This window comes from Mytilus trossulus, chromosome 6, assembly GCF_036588685.1.
Source record: "Mytilus trossulus isolate FHL-02 chromosome 6, PNRI_Mtr1.1.1.hap1, whole genome shotgun sequence".
In the NCBI taxonomy this organism is placed as follows: Eukaryota; Metazoa; Mollusca; class Bivalvia; order Mytilida; family Mytilidae; genus Mytilus; species Mytilus trossulus.
In genome coordinates, this window is record NC_086378.1 from 54485764 (window position 1) to 54503760 (window position 17997).

Below are 17997 nucleotides of genomic sequence, written 5' to 3' on the forward strand. Positions count from 1 at the left end.
TCAAACTTTGGTCGACAGGGAACATGCTACGTCGTATTAAAACTTTTGGCGATTGAGAACATGCTATGTCGTGTTAAAACTTTGGGCGATTGAGAACATGCTTGGTCGTGTCAAACCTTTGGGCGATTGAGACCATGCTATGTCGTATAAATAACAGTCTATCGTAGTTTAAACATCAATAATTTTGTTTTTATTTGTCGTTTAAACATTTGCTATCTCAGTTACATCGTCAATACTGTTTTATTCATTTGTAAATAAGCTAACAATATAGATAATTTGATTTTTTGAAGAAAATAATTTAGAAAATCTTGTGTAACAATGCTTCGTTGACTTAGCTAAGCGTGTGTATGGAAGTACATCGGTTTTCCTTTTGGGTGTGTCGATCAAAACAAACCAGTCTGTATTGATGTTATAATCCTTGATATCTTTTTTCAGCTGGACATCAACTTGCCATCCATAAATAAATCACAAAGCTTAATAACATAACAGCATGTATTTAGTACTAGGTTTCAATTATTATCAGCTGTGATACATGTATTAACAAGGTTAGGTTTGAAGTATAGGCTAAAATACATATAACTGGTGTACGTGTTTCTAGTTATATGTTCAACCATTCTTATATATAGCATTCTAGATGATTTTGAATGTAAGAATATTCCCTCTGCTTCTATTCCTTCATACAAACAAGGAAAGTTTACCATGAGGTGAATGCAGTATGTTATGATCTTATTTTTCAATCGTATCAAGGACATTTTTGTAACAAGTTGTCATGTAAAAGGAATGAAAAAACAAGAAAAAGTCAAACAATATGTTTATTACCCTGAGTAAATACATTTTATTTTTAGAATCACCATTGTTGTCAGGTGTCAAAAGCAGAAAAATCATGAGAAGAGGATAATAACTATTTGAGCGCATATACATTGATTAATACACAAATAAGCAGTTAATTAATTTGTGTTTTCATATTTCAAATACATAAAATACAAATGTATGGTGTACTTAATTGTACGCTAGTTTTGATATCTTAACTTCATATCAACCAATAAGAAATGAGAATGATTATCTAGGTTTTTATATTACTTTTATATTTTGTCATTCAAGTTCTACTCCTTGAATCGTATAACTTGAAACGATCATATATTCGATAAATTTACTAAAGGTATGATAGTTAATTTTTGAGGTATGTTCACGATTGTCACTAGTCTAGATGACAGTCTCTAGTTTTCAAAACGTTTCCCAGTGAATTTATCAACTTATAACACAATTGCAGCTGCTATTTCTCTTTGAGGTTATAGGTACATTATCATCCCCGTCATATTCACTATTTCTATCATAATAATCATCAATATTACCGCAATTTTCTATAAGTCGTTTTATTACAGACATGAACATTTCGGTTACGTTTTCATTTAATTTTGCGCTTGTTTCTATGTGAGGCATCTGTCTCTTTTCTGCAAAAATCTAAAAAAACATGAAAATAACGAGATAAAGATATATTTCCAACATTTTGATGGTTTACCTATTATTTCATTTAAATATGTATTTTATACAACTGTATATGTGAACATTAATTCCATTGTTTTGTATATATGTTTATGCACCGTTGTCAAAAATTCTTTGCTCATCTAACAACAACTCGTCTGTATTAAAAAGTACACAAATTAAGTAAAAATCAGCTTCGAACTGTCAAAACGTTTAAAAGAGTGGTGAAAGATACCAAAGGAACATTGATACGCATAAGTAGACAATAAATTGACAACGCCATAGATTAAGAAAAAGATCAAAAATTTAAATTTCCTATTATTGGTCAAGCAAACATTAAACAATATAAAATTCATTCGTTGACTTTTAATGGTCAAATTTAAAGTACATATACTGGAGAAGTAAGTAAATAAACTCATTAAAGATACCAGAACCAAAATGTTATATTGACGCCAGACGCGCGTTTTGTCTAAAAATAAGAGACTCGTCAGTGACGCTCGAATCAAAAAGTGGTGTTTCAAATGCCAAATAGAGTACAAAGTTAAGGTAATGAGGACGACATCAGTTACAAAATTCTTATGTTCATGGAGGTTTCTTACTTCAAAGACCGTGACTTAGTCTACATCAAATTACTTGAAAATGAAATTGCCGGATAATCTTGCACAAGTAACTGCAAGACTTTTTGCTGAACAGCTGACAAATATAAAGCAGCTATTTCTGACATGAAATAGACATATTTTATTTTTTACCATTTTATAGTATAGATGGTAACGTGTACATGTCTAAACAACTTAAAAAGTCGGTCACACTTGCAATTACATTTCAGTATCAGGTGTGTGAATGTAATATTAACTGGCATAAAAACTAGATAAGTCTATCTATACGGAAAAAGTTGATTTAATTTTTACAAAATTTACTTCTTACAAATTTTCTTATGATCATAAGCAGGCTTCTGTTCAAGTTTTGGAGAAATCTATGATAATTTAAGAAAGTTATCAAGAATTTTAAGGGGGTAGGCCTTAGTAACACCAAAAGTTTCCTCTCGTTTAATTTTTCTTATATTTACATCATTGAAAGGGTAGGTCCATGCATCATCTGCCAAAGTCTAAAGGGAATTCACCGTTTCATTTTATGTTTAGGGTATATTGAATATGACCAGTTTTGGGGTACCCTATAAAACGCTCGAAAACGATAGAAGGTAAACATTATTGAGTGTGTTTGCACATGTTGTCATTAGAAATAACCCTGACTGTTAAATTGCAAAGAAGAAACACATTTTATAGTAAATCTGAAACGTAACAAAACTTTAATAACAACAAAAAAAAATCAGTGAATACCAGTGATCACTGAAACAACAAGTAAAAACATGTAATTACTAAATTGGCTATTAATTACAGGTATTTACTTGAACGTTTAGTAATTGCAGGTATTTACTTGAACGTTTAGTAATTACTTGTAATTCCTAATTTCCCCTGTTTACTGTAACATATATAATTCTTTATGCCGTGGATTTTTGATTCTCTAATTCTATTTATCTCTTTTCCGAACCAAAGGCGGATTAAGAGGGGGCAGGGGGGCAGGCCCCCGCCCCCCTTTTTGGGAATAAAATTGGTTGCTTATATAGGGAATCACTGAAGCGTGACTGGAGCGGGCCCCCTCTTAGGTCAGTCAGTGGCCCACAACTTATGAAAATTCCTGGATCCGCCACTGCGAACCCATTGTATAAAAAAAATAATCAACGTGTGGTGGACGGTGATCACAATAGATCATTGGATGATTTTAAGGGTCGTGATCTTTTAGCTAACAGGATGAATCAAAATATGATAAAACAGGTGTTAATGAAATTGACAGCTTCGTGCAATGTGAAAGGCACTCGAATGGGATTTTCGGTTAACAAAAAAAAAAAGAAAATGTATTTTTTAATCATTACATAGTTACTCGTGGATTATCGGATTTATCCAATCTCGATAGTTATAGTATAAATTTTAAAGTCTTCGCCGAGGCTCGGACTTTATAATTGATAATTTGACTATCTTGATTGGATAAATCCGATAATCCACTGGTACACAGTAAGAATCTATATATATTTATTTAACAGTTTGCAAAAAATACTCAATTTCTTTATTCCTTAAAAATAAGATTGCTTAATTGAAGGAATCGTCAGTTAAAATAGGTATTCAGTGTATTAAACAGAGTATATAATACACAGAGTATATATTGGTTTCAAAAGCATTGTCTCTGAAGGTGTTGATCGTTCATTTGATGACTAAACTGATAAAACACTCCCGCTTCCTCCCCTACCTCCAATCCCTCAAATCGCATAGAATTAGAGTGGTTGTGAATGAGGTTTCTTCTGTTGTAATATTCTTTACTTTGACGGTCCCTGTTAACAATTTTTTTCAATAGCAAAAAATACGTATTTTGGGACTAGCTTGGCTATTCAGCTCATCTAATCCTTCTGTATTTCCTATTGTGCCATATTCTAAAATTGGAATTCATTTAAGACCTCAAAATTGGAAATTTTACAAGTTAATTAAAAGTTACGAATCACTTCAAGAAATGCTCTTTTAGTTTCTTTTGCAGAAGAATTTGCAATTGAAGCCTTCACGATCTTGGACACAAAGATAGATAACCCCTCCGCATTTTTGCGCCTGTCCCAAGCCAGGAGCCTCTGGCCTTTGTTAGTCTTGATTGATTTTTAATTATTTTAGTTTCTTGAGTATAATGTGGAGTTTAGTATGACGTCCATTATCACTGAACTAAAACATATATATTTGTTTAGGAGCCAGCTGAAGGAGGCCTCGGGTGGGGGAGTTTCTCTTTGCATTGAAAACCTATTGGCTACTTTCTGTTGTAGTCTGTTCTGTGGACGGGTTGTTGTCTCTTTGACACATTCCCTATTTCCATTTTCAAATTTAAATGTAATTATTATAGTGATAACACAAAAAATGACGGTTTGCAACAGTAGTGTCAATTTTGTCTTAGGAAAATAAAACCTCTGTTTGTTTAATCATAGATGTAATGGGTATTACATCTATGGTTTAATCCATTAATATACCTCCACGTCTTCTTTGTTAATTTCACGCTTCATATCAGATTTGTTCCCTACAAGAATGTATACTGCTTTCCGTCGTTCACAAATGTCCGTCACATTTTCTAAAGATTCCTGAAAGAATAAAATTGAGGATGGAAATGAGGAATGTGTCAAAGAGACAACAACCCGATCGTAGAAAAAAACTACAGCAGAAGATAACAAACAGGTCTTCAATGTAGCGAGAAATTCCCGCACCCGGAGGCGTCCTTCAGCTGGCCCCTAAACAAATATATACTAGTTCAGTGATAATGAACGCCATACTAATTTCCAAATTGTACACAAGAAACTAAAATTAAAATAATACAAGACTAACAAAAGCCAGAGGCTCCTGACTTGGGACAGGCGCAAAAATGCGGAGGGGTTAAACATGTTTGTGAGATCGCAACCCTGCCCTATACATCTAGCCAATGTAGAAAAGTAAACGCATAACAATACGCACATTAAAATTCAGTTCAAGAGAAGTCCGAGTCTGACGTCAGAAGATGTACCAAATAAAATAAACAAAATGACAATAATACATAAATAACAACTGACTAACAGTCTAATAAATCTAATAGTCTAATAAAAGTTTAATAAATCATATAGATATGTTAAACCATTTTCTCGTTCTCATTATCGACGCATTTTCTGTCCTCGTTTCTTTAAATTTTTGTATTAGCTTCTAAATCATACAGATATTTTATATGCAACAGAAACAATCATAGAACTGACAATATTATCCGACATAACAAAAAAAAATATAGTACTAAGATAATGACTCGAAATCACAACTACTTTAAAGTGTTACAGATGTCTTTAGCCTCGGACAAGTATGTACAAATATGGCGGTTTAGGTTGTAATGTATACCCCATCTTTGTTATTAGGATTCATAGACGCCAGAAAAGATGCAGAAAAATTACTTTAAGAAAAGAACTAAGTTTTTTTTTCAACTTTTTTTCTACATTTACCTGATTAATTATTTCGTTATTTTAGGTTAAATCCGGGTTTTTTTCAAAGAACTATTGTAACTCCTTTTTCTTGAGCACCTGAGATCACCCCTAAGGTTTTGGTGGAGTTCTTGTTGTCTAGTCTTTAGTTTTTTATATTGTGCCATGCGTATTATTATTTTCCTGTTTGCCTTTTTATTTTTTTAGCCATGTTGTTGTCAGTTTGTTTTCGATCTATGAGTATGAATCTCCCTCTGGTATCTTTTGCTCCCCTTTCATCTTGATATACCAAGGGATAACTTACTCATTGATTGTAGAAATACTAATCAGATCTTATCGTTGAGGTGATTACCTTACACATTTACATAACATAAAAAGGTTTCGCTTCTTTTACAGGAAATTAATTATCTTTAGGTAATTATATAATTCATAGTAAGTTTGGGGCCCTTCATAGCTTGCTGTTCGGTGTGAGCTTGGGCTCTGTGTTGAAGGTCGTACCTTGACTCATAATGGTTTATTTTTATAAATTTTAACTTGGATGGAGAGTTGTCTCATTAGCACTCATGTCACATCTCCTTTTATCTATCTATAGAATAGGTTGAATCGACATGAACATAATATATCAAAAAGAAGAGGTGGTATGATTGTCAATGAGACAACTGTCCACAAGAGACCAAAATGACAGACATTAACAACTATAGGTCAACGTACGGCTTTCAACAATGAGCAAATCCCATACCGCATAGTTAGCTATATAAGTCCCCGATATAACAATGTAAAACAATTCAAACGAGAAAACTAAAGAATGTTTGTTTTAACTTACCTGGTTGGAAATATCATAGATTATAATAAGTGCATCCATAGTAGCATAGTAATTGATAGAATAACCCTCGTAATTTCTCTCTGCATCTGTGTCAGACTGAAATGTTATGCATAATGCTCATCATTGGATATTTTGATTTTGATATGACACGTCTTCTGATTGGATGAGATATTTTATTTTTATCATGTAATAGACATAATTTTGTCATGCGACCATGGTGTCATTATCGTTTTTTCATGATATACTTCGATGCCAAATGGCATTTAGAATTCAATTATAAGATATATTGTAATAAAAACAATTCTGTCTTTTCGAAATAATATATAAACAAAAATATGGACAGGTACACACTGTAAGTGTTAAATAACCCGCTACGCGCGTTATTCAATGAGCACCACATTTCTTCATAGATATTACGGTCAATTCTAAAATAGTCTACAAAACAATGTAAACATAATTCTTTATAAACAAAATGTTAAAAAACTAAAACACAGAAAAACAAATGTAGAATAATTAATTAAGTAAATTTTCAAACTATAAATATCTGAATATAAATTGAGATTAATGCAAAAGGTACCAGATACAGTACAGAGGTACAACATTTTAAATATATTCATTATGTTATCAAATTGTAAACTATCCACGAATACAACACCTATAAAAGTGAACAATATCAACAATTTAGACAAATATTGAATAAAGAAATCGTAGCTCAACACGAGCAAAGCTAGGATTGGGACTTCATTTGCCTTGAATCATTTTGGCAATGTTACGCGTGAGTCATCCTTAAATTTTATAGCTGTTAGGAATAGTCAGGAAGATGGTCATTGTTATATTATTGTTCGTTTCTGTGTGTGTTGCATTTTAACGTTGAGTCGTTTGTGTTTTCTCTCATTTTTGAGATATTGAGATAAGGTACTTGTTATTCTCGTGGTGTGTGTTGCGTTTCGGTGTTGTGTCGTTGTTCTCCTCTTATATTTAATGTGTTTCCCTCGGTTTTGGTTTGTTACCTCGATATTGTTTTTTGTCCATGGAATTATGAGTTTTGAACAGCGGTATACTACTGTTGCCTTTAATTAGATCAGTTAAGGTAAAACAGGAAATAGAAAAACTAATAATGTGGATTCAATATTATTAATTAGATATCAATTTTCGTCGAAATCGTAGATATTGATCTGATTGTTGTGCAAGTGAGAGGTTTGTCGCTATAAAACTAGGTTCAATCCACCATTTTCTACATAGGAAATGCCTGTATCAAGTCAGGAATTTGACAGTTGGTATGCTTTCGTTTGATGTGTTTCAGCTCTTGATCTAAGTGCTCACGGATGAATACAACCATTATATTTTTGTATTTCTATATAACAAATGTATGCGCTGATCTAAAGCCAGAGTAGAATATTAAGGGACAAAAAGATAAGTTTATTTAATTTAGGGTTAAATCTAAACATTAACCACCATGACATTTTATGAAAGGAATAGCCAAAAAAGACAAGCTTCTAAAATAAGAAAGGATATTCAGGCCTGTATGTCCCACGACAATAAAATATTTGAAAACTATTTCATATTGGTACACAGGTTTGGAAAAACATAAAGTCAAGAAATAAAAATGAAAAACATCGCAATTTTTATTTGATGATGTCACAATCGCGTCATTATATGATACATTTTCATGCAAATTGAAAAAAAAGAAATACAGAACTTATACAGTTTTCCATCGTTATTTCCATTATAGAAACATCGTTCGCATCAAAGAAACGTCAAAACTAGTTAAGAGAAGCTCAATTGTTTCTAATATTAATCTCACAAGAAATAAAGTTGTTTCTCGGATGCGCTCATGATTTGCCAATCTAAATAAAAAACTTAAACTTGATAAAAAAAAGAAGGAAAATCAAGACATTTTACTTTACAATTGTGAAAGGAGTAGGTTCAGTAAGACCCCTTTTTGGCCCCAAAATAGAGCAGTTTTACATAATTGTGAAAATTAAATCTTTTAGATATTTAGAATGCCTCTGCTACATAAATATGGGCTGTTGTTGACAATATACTGCACATATATCGAGAACTAGCTTCATAAAATCATGCTAAATTACTGAAATCTTCACAATTTCAGCATTTTAGTTAAATTTTAGACGGTTTGCGTCTTAAATGAAAGTGGCCGCATTCGTGTTCATTCATAATATTGAGATCTGAGCTGTATTTGATAATACATGTACATAACATATATAAAGGTTGAGGATGAACACGGATGCGGCCACTTTCATTTTTGACAAAAACCAACTGAAAAGTGACTTTTTTTTGGCATATTTGATAAACTTTTAATTTTTAATCTTGAATCGGAGCGTTTAAAATGACTAAATCAGTGAAAATTTTCACATAAACGAATTGAATCAATTGAAACAGACACTTTAGTGATTAAAAAGTGTCCACAATCTTTCGTTATTTGAACCTGAAATTTGAGGCCAAAATCGGTCCTTACCGGACTTACTCCTTTGTCTTCATTTTCTAAATACCTGTTTCCTAAGTCTAAAATTAAGAATATGTATGATAATTTGCAAATTTACAGTGATATTTGGGCGAAACAAGATCTACTCCTTTATTTTTTAATAAAGGCACATACTTTATACTTACTATCTGTACATTGATTCGTTTTCCGTTTACTTGAGCAACATATTTCATCTATTAAAATACAAACATAAATTATTTTAAGCTTTTCCCTTATGGTGACAACCTTTACATTATAAAAATACTAGTCAATATTGCTTTATATGGTATGTTCATAATTCAAGACCAGGTTATTCATGTTTCAATTCTGTTTTTACATGTGTTATTATGGATTTGTCTTCCTTATATTAATTCATTGTTCTTAAAATATGTAAATATAAAAAGTCCTTCAAAATTCTTGTATTTTCAAAACATCATCCAAAACATAAGGCCTTGATCAGATTTTGATTTAAAATAAAAACAAATTTGATAAGTAATCTACTACTTACATGTAGCTATTTTTTAAGTGTACAACTGTTTTTGACTCCAGCAATACTATTGAATATCAACTCTTTAAGGTATCACTACAGTCTAACAATGATTTTTTAAAGATATTTTTTTTATCACATAATTGTGAAGTTAGTACTATTCTGCACAGTTTGTAAAAATCCCAAAGTCATTATCATATCACAAAAGGGAGTATATTGATAATTGACTTATGTAAATAAAAGCACATGGTAATTTATCTCAATATATAGGCATTTGGGAGGGGCTAATATTCCAATCATCTGTTGATGCCAGTGTCCAGCTGTTAATCCCTGACCACAAGATAAATATTATAGTCTTATTTCACTGTTTTGCAACAAAAATAATTTATAAAACAGGGAAGTGAACAGAGAAAAATAAAAATCTAAACTAAATAAAATCTACCAAAAAAAAAAAAAAATACAATGGAAAAGAGTGGGAAAGTATTAAAAGCCTCCGACTGCCTGTATAAATTTTTTCCCTTGGTCTTCTTCATTTGAATACAGTTTTATGCATTTTAACTAATTTTCAGTTTATGTGTATTTTTTCAGTTCCATGAAATTAGTTCCATTAAATTAAGGAAAAATCTGAGGAAAAGTGTATTTTCAAGAAGAGGATGGTCTAACTCTGGATCTTTTTATGAACCTGTTTTTATGCACACTTTTAATGTTCTAGCTTACTGTATTTCAGACATAGTTAATTTCTTTTTGCATGAACCCCCTGAGGGGTTCATGCTTATATATTGGTGAGTTTTGGGTGTGTCTATGGGCCACTCGATATCTCTCGGCCGGAAGTCAGAATAAAATTCTCGGAATGTCTCGAAAGTTATCGGTAATTTATACAGGTTGTTATCTACGTCTTTGAATGATTTGGTCATTTGATGGCCCTTGACGACGCAATTATATTTGTTTTAAAACGACCACTGTACACCGTTTGTATCTGGGTCATTTATTACGTGGTATTGTCTGTTGTCTTGATAACATGTAAACTAATTATGTTTGAAGATTTAACCACGGGTATCACTGTGTATTTCATCATAGCCTTACGGGAGAGAACATTCTGGTTAAAATATTAATATTAGATCGGAAAACAGAAAGATAATATTCTTATCAAAAGTATTTAATTCAATCAGTATCAAAGAAATATATACAAATTACATACTGTATTTATGTTTTCTTTTAGAAACTAACAATGATTGAAATCAGAATATTTTCACAGCTGCAATTAAGAAATGAAGTATTTTATATATGACGAGATACTCTGCTTTGGCATTTTTGAATATTCATTTGTAAAGGATACAAAAAAATTGAATCTAAATAAATTCTTTATAAACAATAATCATTATATTTCTACGTTAATTATTTCATACCATTTTAGTTTTTAGGTTTTTTATTTATTATCTATATTTTTGTATTGTACTATATCCATAAAACGGAAAGTAAGATAATTTTTTTTATTTTTTTTTTATTTTAAACGGTCGTGAATAAAATACTTGTGTATTTTCAATTCATAAAGCATGATTTTAAATCCTTGCAGCTCACAACAACCGTAAAAATAGTTTACAATAATCACAACAAAATTTAATTACAACCATAATGTTGATTATTTTATACTGTTTAAGTATGGATTTAGAAGTCTTTGCTTATATTTTGTATAGTAATATATTCACATAGTGGAATGTTAGAATTTAAAAAATCGATAAATAAAATGTCCATCCGTAAATACTTGACGTTCGTGTTCATAGATATTATATATATTCAAAAGAATTTGAAAAAAATACTAATTGGAATGTTATTTTATCATAAAATTTCAATTCAATTTTTGTTCGTATGTTTTAATAGTTTAACCTTTTAGCATCTACATATTTGTACTATGGAACGGTTCTGAAATTTGTATTCATTGTGTTGACCAACTATCCTACACGTCTAGATTCATTCACATTATAGATCACATTTCAAAAGCACACTATCCGTTTGCGTTCTAAAACAATCCGGATAAGATGTCAACGAATCCGGAGTCAAAACATTTAATGTAGGCCGTTTGACATTCGAATTCGAAAATATGTGATGACACAAATGCGTATTCTTTTCCTGAGTATCAGTGAGATGCTTTCTATTTACTATTTCGTGCGCTAAAAGATTATTTGCATGTAATACCATTAAATTCACTCGTGAAAGTTTATTTTCGTTTTCGTTATTTAAATTCAGGACACGGCATAAAGAGTTTTACATGTGACTTTCAAGCACGGTCATCATTACAAATGGTATTCTGACCTCGAGTTGTTTCTTTTTTGAGTCACTGTCCTGTTATAAACTTTGTCCTTTACAAAAAGCTAAGAATAGATTCCTGAACTTTTTAATATATTTAGCCTTTTAACTTTTTTCATTCGATCGTCAATGATGTTTTTTTGTAGACTTAACTCGTGTCTGGCATACATCATTTTAATTCTGGTACTTTTTTTATATCTACATAACTTTTTATACAAATTGGTTATTTTGAAAGTGACATGTATTCATAAATTTCTGAATAAAGAAATTCTTCGGCAAAACTGAGTTTCCCTGTAGAATGTTTGAATTGATTTAAGAAAAGTTAGGAAATCCTTGAGATGTTTTATGAGACCAAAATAAGTCTCTTCATAAGTGGTCCCAGTCAATTGCATGCCACTGGTTTCACCGCTCACAATGTCTGCCATGAGTAAAGACAGCTTCGAATACGAGTTGAGAATTTTATAGGCATTCATTTAGGAAACACAATATAAAGATATGATAGATAAATTAAATGCATCCACAATTCCAGATTATAAAACAAACTGAGTACATAAATTTATATTGCGATAGGTTTGTGAAATTTGCATAAGTCATCCGGTTAGTAGAAATTATGATTTGTCAAAGGGTTATAATCGGGAAAATTATGAACATTCCCAAGTAATACATAAAATAGTCGAGCTTTAAAATAACTATTCAAATAGAAGCTGTAAATATATACTTTCAACTGGCTTCTTCTATTCACATTCAATTATTTCAATTCAAAAGTAAACACAAATTCAGCAACAATCATGAATGACCCGGCAGTCAGTGGTCTTAGGTTCATGTATTGCTTTTCTTTTTTTAAAGAAAGCAACTTGTTTTAAATTTAAATGAAAATTATTCTTTATACATAGAGAATAATGATGTTAAACAATTGATTATATGCAGCTGGTCAATCATGTTATTCTCTTATCTTAGACTGTCTGGAAAAAGTCGGAGCTTTGTCTATATTTAATTACTACATCATAGATGTTGGTCAAATCTGTGACGTCAAACTCCCGCCAAATGCCAAGTTAGTGTTGGACAATTCACATATAAATGCAAAATTTACAGCATTAGAGCATCAAAGACACAAAGTGTGTGGTTCTATTGATATAGTAATGGTATCAGAACACTCCTGGGGTGTTCCCAGTGGAATTTTTGTATTTATATTGACTTTATAGAGGTTCTAAGGGGGAAATTCAGTTTTTATGTCATTTCTCAGAACAATTTTTCATGAGAATTGTAATGAAAAAATAAAAATAGAAACTTTATTGGTACCCCCTTTGGCTTGATTTTGATATATATGATTGAAGGGTGCATTTTCTACAATACCGTGTCCCAGTTTTTGAATAATATGCTTCTAAATGATTAAATATGTCTTCAAAGATGAAAGGTGAAATGAGGTTTGGAACCCAGTAGTTAAATAAATGTATCTTCTTACTGGAGCATATATCAAAAATCTAAGACACGGTTTTGTTGATTTTATATGGTTGATTAAAGAGATGAAAACAAATTTTTACTACCATTTGACATGAATGTGCCATTTTCACCCAAGTTGGAAGACCACTTTTTTTGCAAATAATGAGCTATATTTTGAGATTAATCAAACCAAAAATAAATTTTTAATAGAATAAGAAAGGACTATATTTTAGCTTTAAAATGAGTGAAAGATTTTAAAAATCCATTGAGTAGTTTTAGAGAAATTTATCTTTAAAGACTGTTGATTGGAGTCGGAAAATTCTGTTAAACTATACGTCTAGTAAAAAGAAGAACGATACACTTCTTTTTATTTCGAAATCAAGATGAAGTTTTCATTACATACGACCATTTTTCAAGATGGTAATACCGAATGACCACAGAATTATAAATACGTTTACTAAAAACATTTTTTTTTACTTCTATGACGTCATTGGGCCAAATTACAAAAAAAACAGAAGTTTCAATTAATGATGCCAATCTCTCATTTAAAGATAAAGGCAATGTTTGCCACCAATTTGTTTTTTTTTTTAAATCATACAGTTTCTTTGTTAATTTGTAAAGCGAAATTCGACTTGATAAGAAATCGGTAAAATGTATACATTATCCTTTCCAAGGCCTTGTTGATAAATATTCCGTATCAACTTCACAAATAATACATGATGGTCTTGATGTATAGATTCTGTGTACTGACGTTGTTTATCATCTTAACAAGGTGTTATATTTTTCTTTCATTTGTCTTTGTTCTATAATTAATATTACTTTTAATTTTGGATTGTTTTCTGTGATATCCTTTTAAGGATGTACACCTCTGAGGAGCCAAACATTTCTAGAATTAAACTTTTTTTCTTAACCTGATTTTTGGGCTTATAAGACTGTAACAAAATAATTGGTGAAGAGAAAACCATACGGTGGTGCACTTCTTTTTTTGCTAAGGTCCTTTGAAAATGCCCAATTTTGATGATTTTCCCATTTTTCATCGATTTTTACCTATTTTTTGGCTATTATTGTGAAAAAATCACAGTTCCACAATTAAACTTTTTTTCATACTTTCTATAAAGATGAAATGGACCAATCTGAACAATTTTTACTAACAAAAACTATTATAGGTAGGTGTTGATATAAGAAAGTTTTATCATATTTTGACGCTTTTTTGTGTAAGATTTACCATGCTGTCAATTTTGTATTTTTGTGTTTTTTCTCAGTTTTAAGAATAAAATGCATATTATTTCAACTTTTTTTATATAAATGATTGAAAAGATACATATCTAAGAAATTAGAAAGACCAAAATGATATGGGATGTACATGATTCTTGAAAAATGTTTTTTTTTTGTATCCCTCACCCATTTTCTCAAAATTTTGGCTAAAATACTGACTTGATTGGTCACGTCGTAAAATTTGAAAACTGAATTACTCAAAAACCATTCATTGTACAAACACACTGTTTTCACATATTCATGTTTGGTTATAATATTTTTAAAATTCATTGATATTTTCCACTTCTATCACATGTTTTGGAAATAATTCAAAAACGAGATTTCAACGGGACTGAACGAGACTGAAAAGTCAGAAGAATACATCCTTAACGTGGCTCGGTACTTATAATTAATATATATAAGTTGATCATCAAACGTCACAATTATTCAATCAAATAGTGAAATTAACCGTTTGTGGATTCTGATAAATTCTATAGAACTTTTGGACTATTTCAAATATAATTTTAATCTAATTGTCCGCAAAAAATAAATTTGAATCCTTTGATCATTTACGCGAAATTTAGTTTCTTTCCGACAGGTTTTGATTTTCATAGTCATGCACATACATGGCAAATGAAAAGTTTTAAAAGAGTGCATCTCATTTTGTTTTATATTATCAATTGAAATCGTGTATCGTTCTTTTGTTGACATTTTGGTAGGACATAATATGTATTGTCACTATCGACTCTACTACTTCATTTAAAATATACATCTTTTAAAACATGTTTTCACTAACAGTAGACAACTGTCAAATTGTCAAACCTTTTTTCTTTTATTTTTCTCAATATAGCCCCTGTATCATAATTTGTCATGATTATCTTTGATACGTCGATTATTATCTTTTTTTGTACATTATTTCAAAAAGGCATTAATTTCTGTTACAGAATAGAAATTTATTTTAATTTCAAGCTTTAAGGGGAGACAATTACAGCAACAACAAAAAACAGAATACTGCTTTTAACATTTAGCATAATTAGTCGACGGTCGAATGTAAAACGATGCAAACTAGCAAAGGTAGAATTAATTATTTCAATATTGTAATATGTTCACTTATGGATACATCTTACTTACCTTACTCATATGTTGTGTAGGTACATGTTCTTTATTGAAGGTATCTTTCTGAAAGAAAAAAATCATAGTTTTGACATTGCACTAACATTGCCTTATGAAACAGAGGCGCGAATATATTTATACGGTTTTTTTCAAAAACTTTGATGAACGTCTCGTTTTGCATCTTCTCGTGACACTTTTTTTATATATATAATTAAAAGGCGAGCTTTAGTTGGCTTCAAAACAGAAATGTGTACTAGTTCAATGAAAATGAACCCCATACTAAACTCCAAAACATATAAATGAAATAAAATCTAAAATCAGACAAGGTTAATAAAGGTCAGAGGCTCATGACTTGGGAAAGGCGCAAACATGGAGCGGGGTTTAACATGTAAAGTGAGATCTCAACCCTCCTCCTATACCTCTAGCCAATTCAATGAATCATGCATCACCCGCAGTGCGACATGAAAAAAATTAACGACCCAATGTCTAATATACAAATTGAATGATCATCAGTGGACATCATTTTAACCATGATAAACGAAACAATATACTTGTAAAAGAAAAAGTGAAAAACTGGAACAACAGCTTCCAGAAAAGGGTAATTGAAATGACAAACAGAAATAAAGACTTTTTTAAAACCCTTATTGAATAAAAATGCTGTTGTTGAAGACTATACTATATATAAATAGTTGATTTTCCTTCAACTAGCTTGAAGCAACGGTTTATTTCATTCAATAATATGTTGAACTACAACTGTCATATTTAGTTCGAGTTTTTTTTAAATGTGATATGATTGCCCATGAGACAACTCTTCACAAGAGACCAAAGGACACAGAAATTAAGAACTATAGTTATATATACCCGTACGACCTTCAGCAATGAGAAAAATCAATACCGCATAATTTTTAAATAAATAAATAAATACTAGTATGCAATTTCATAAGTTCATATTTATAGAGAAGTTAAACTGTTTGCAGCAAATATGTAGTATTTAATTTTTATTGTACTCACAATTAAGCGATTAATCAAGCTTGTCTTCCCACAGCCTGACGAACCCGTAACAAGTATTGAGAAATGCCTGAAATAAAACCAAAAACAAAGTTTGATATTGTGTATTCTAATGCAACAACGATTGTAACGTTCATTTTGATTGGATAACGTCACCTTTTTACATGGAATCAATTGGCAATTGATGATATGGGGCGCAAGCGCAGACGGCATATGACAGATTTTAATTACATGTTTTAACGTTGTTTTCTGTCAGTTTCATTAAAATGGAGATAACAATATTGTATGTAAAGCTCCGACGGCATCAATTGGGTATTTGATGGTCCTAACGCGTCGCCAGTAAACTTAGTTTGCGACCATCAAATCCACAATTGATGCCGTCGGAGCTTAACATACAATACAATTATCTCCTAAATGTTATAACCTGGTTCTATACAAACCAAAAGAAATTTGCGGTCATCTGAATTAAACTTAAATAATGCAAATCGAGCAAACTGGAAGTGTTTGAATTCGTAACCGCCTGGTTTTCTCTGTTGAAAAGTTTAAGCTCTTTATGGTGTGTATACATGTACCATGCCAATAACATGTTTGAACTCAAATCTTTCGGTAATCTTCATCGAGGGAAAGTTACTGTTTAAAATATAACATAGTTTGGGTGTTTTTTTTAAATGATTTTTATTATTTTATCACTTTGCGTTATTAAATCAGAATTTACTGAATCCCGAACTCTTCTGCATGTTTACCAAAATTCCTCAATATGTTTTGATCCGAAGATTTAACGGCTTCCTTAACAATTAAAAATGTAGCCGGGTTTAACACTAAGCAATGTTTAAATGATGTTAAGGGATTTTTTTTTGCGTTAGAAATATACATATAAGTACAAAATCTCTTATATCTATGCACACGTACAAAAAAGGTGTTAAGGCACGCGGAAAAATATTTAAAGAAGGACGTTTTGCGGGAAAATGTGAATGCCTACTCATTTCCAATCTATTAGAAACATCGAATGATTACAGAAGAGAGTCAAACATGCACATGCACTGCACTATTATTAATATAGTAGAATAGAATGATATACAAAAGGATGAAAATTATATATACATGTACCTGATATATACAAATATTAATATAACATACAACAAACCAGAGTATACTGATTTGTATCAATACAATATATAATAGTCATTACGGTTAGGTTGAATTCTCTGTCATGTGTGTATCATCCACGCCCGATGATACAATGTCGTAGTGTATCGTCAACAAGAGACTTATTTTTGATAGATGTGATTAATATTGGACCCATTGAGTTTAGCGCAAATGTCCATCATATGGATGACACAAACTTGACACTAACTCCGCCATCATGTAAAAGTGACAATTGATTTCCTTCTTGAAAAATCAGATGCAGACAGTTTAACGTTCTCTGTATATGTAAAGTTTATCTATAGATTTAGCATGGAATATGACAGTTAATTTGATATATTTATTACTTCTAAAATATCCAAATAGACATTATTCGATTTATCTGAATATTTATTTATTTATTCTATTTTTTCAATTATCTATTTAATTATTCATAAAGA

The 17997-nt window shown here is 30.9% G+C and overlaps 1 protein-coding gene across 1 annotated transcript; it reads right to left on the reverse strand.

Moving 5' to 3' along the window:
* Positions 1–795: 795 nt before the first annotated feature.
* On the reverse strand, positions 796–16515 carry LOC134721541 (ras-related protein Rab-30-like). The gene is made up of 6 exons (XM_063584626.1): positions 16418–16515; positions 15425–15472; positions 8955–9002; positions 6327–6422; positions 4541–4648; positions 796–1461 (listed from the first exon to the last, which is right to left on the reverse strand). Exons 2-6 carry the CDS (start codon positions 15431–15433, stop codon positions 1249–1251), a joined length of 474 nt encoding a protein of 157 aa, XP_063440696.1. The 5' UTR covers positions 15434–15472; positions 16418–16515; the 3' UTR covers positions 796–1248.
* Positions 16516–17997: the final 1482 nt, after the last annotated feature.

What these genes read in the sequence shown, in the direction of transcription:
- LOC134721541 (XM_063584626.1), bottom strand. An exon ending in AACGAATCAATGTACAGATA is followed by an intron (nt 6,423 to 8,954) that starts GTAAGTATAAAG and finishes ATAACATTTCAG; the next exon opens with TCTGACACAGATGCAGAGAG. An exon ending in TTAACAAAGAAGACGTGGAG is followed by an intron (nt 1,462 to 4,540) that starts GTATATTAATGG and finishes ATGTTTTTTTAG; the next exon opens with ATTTTTGCAGAAAAGAGACA.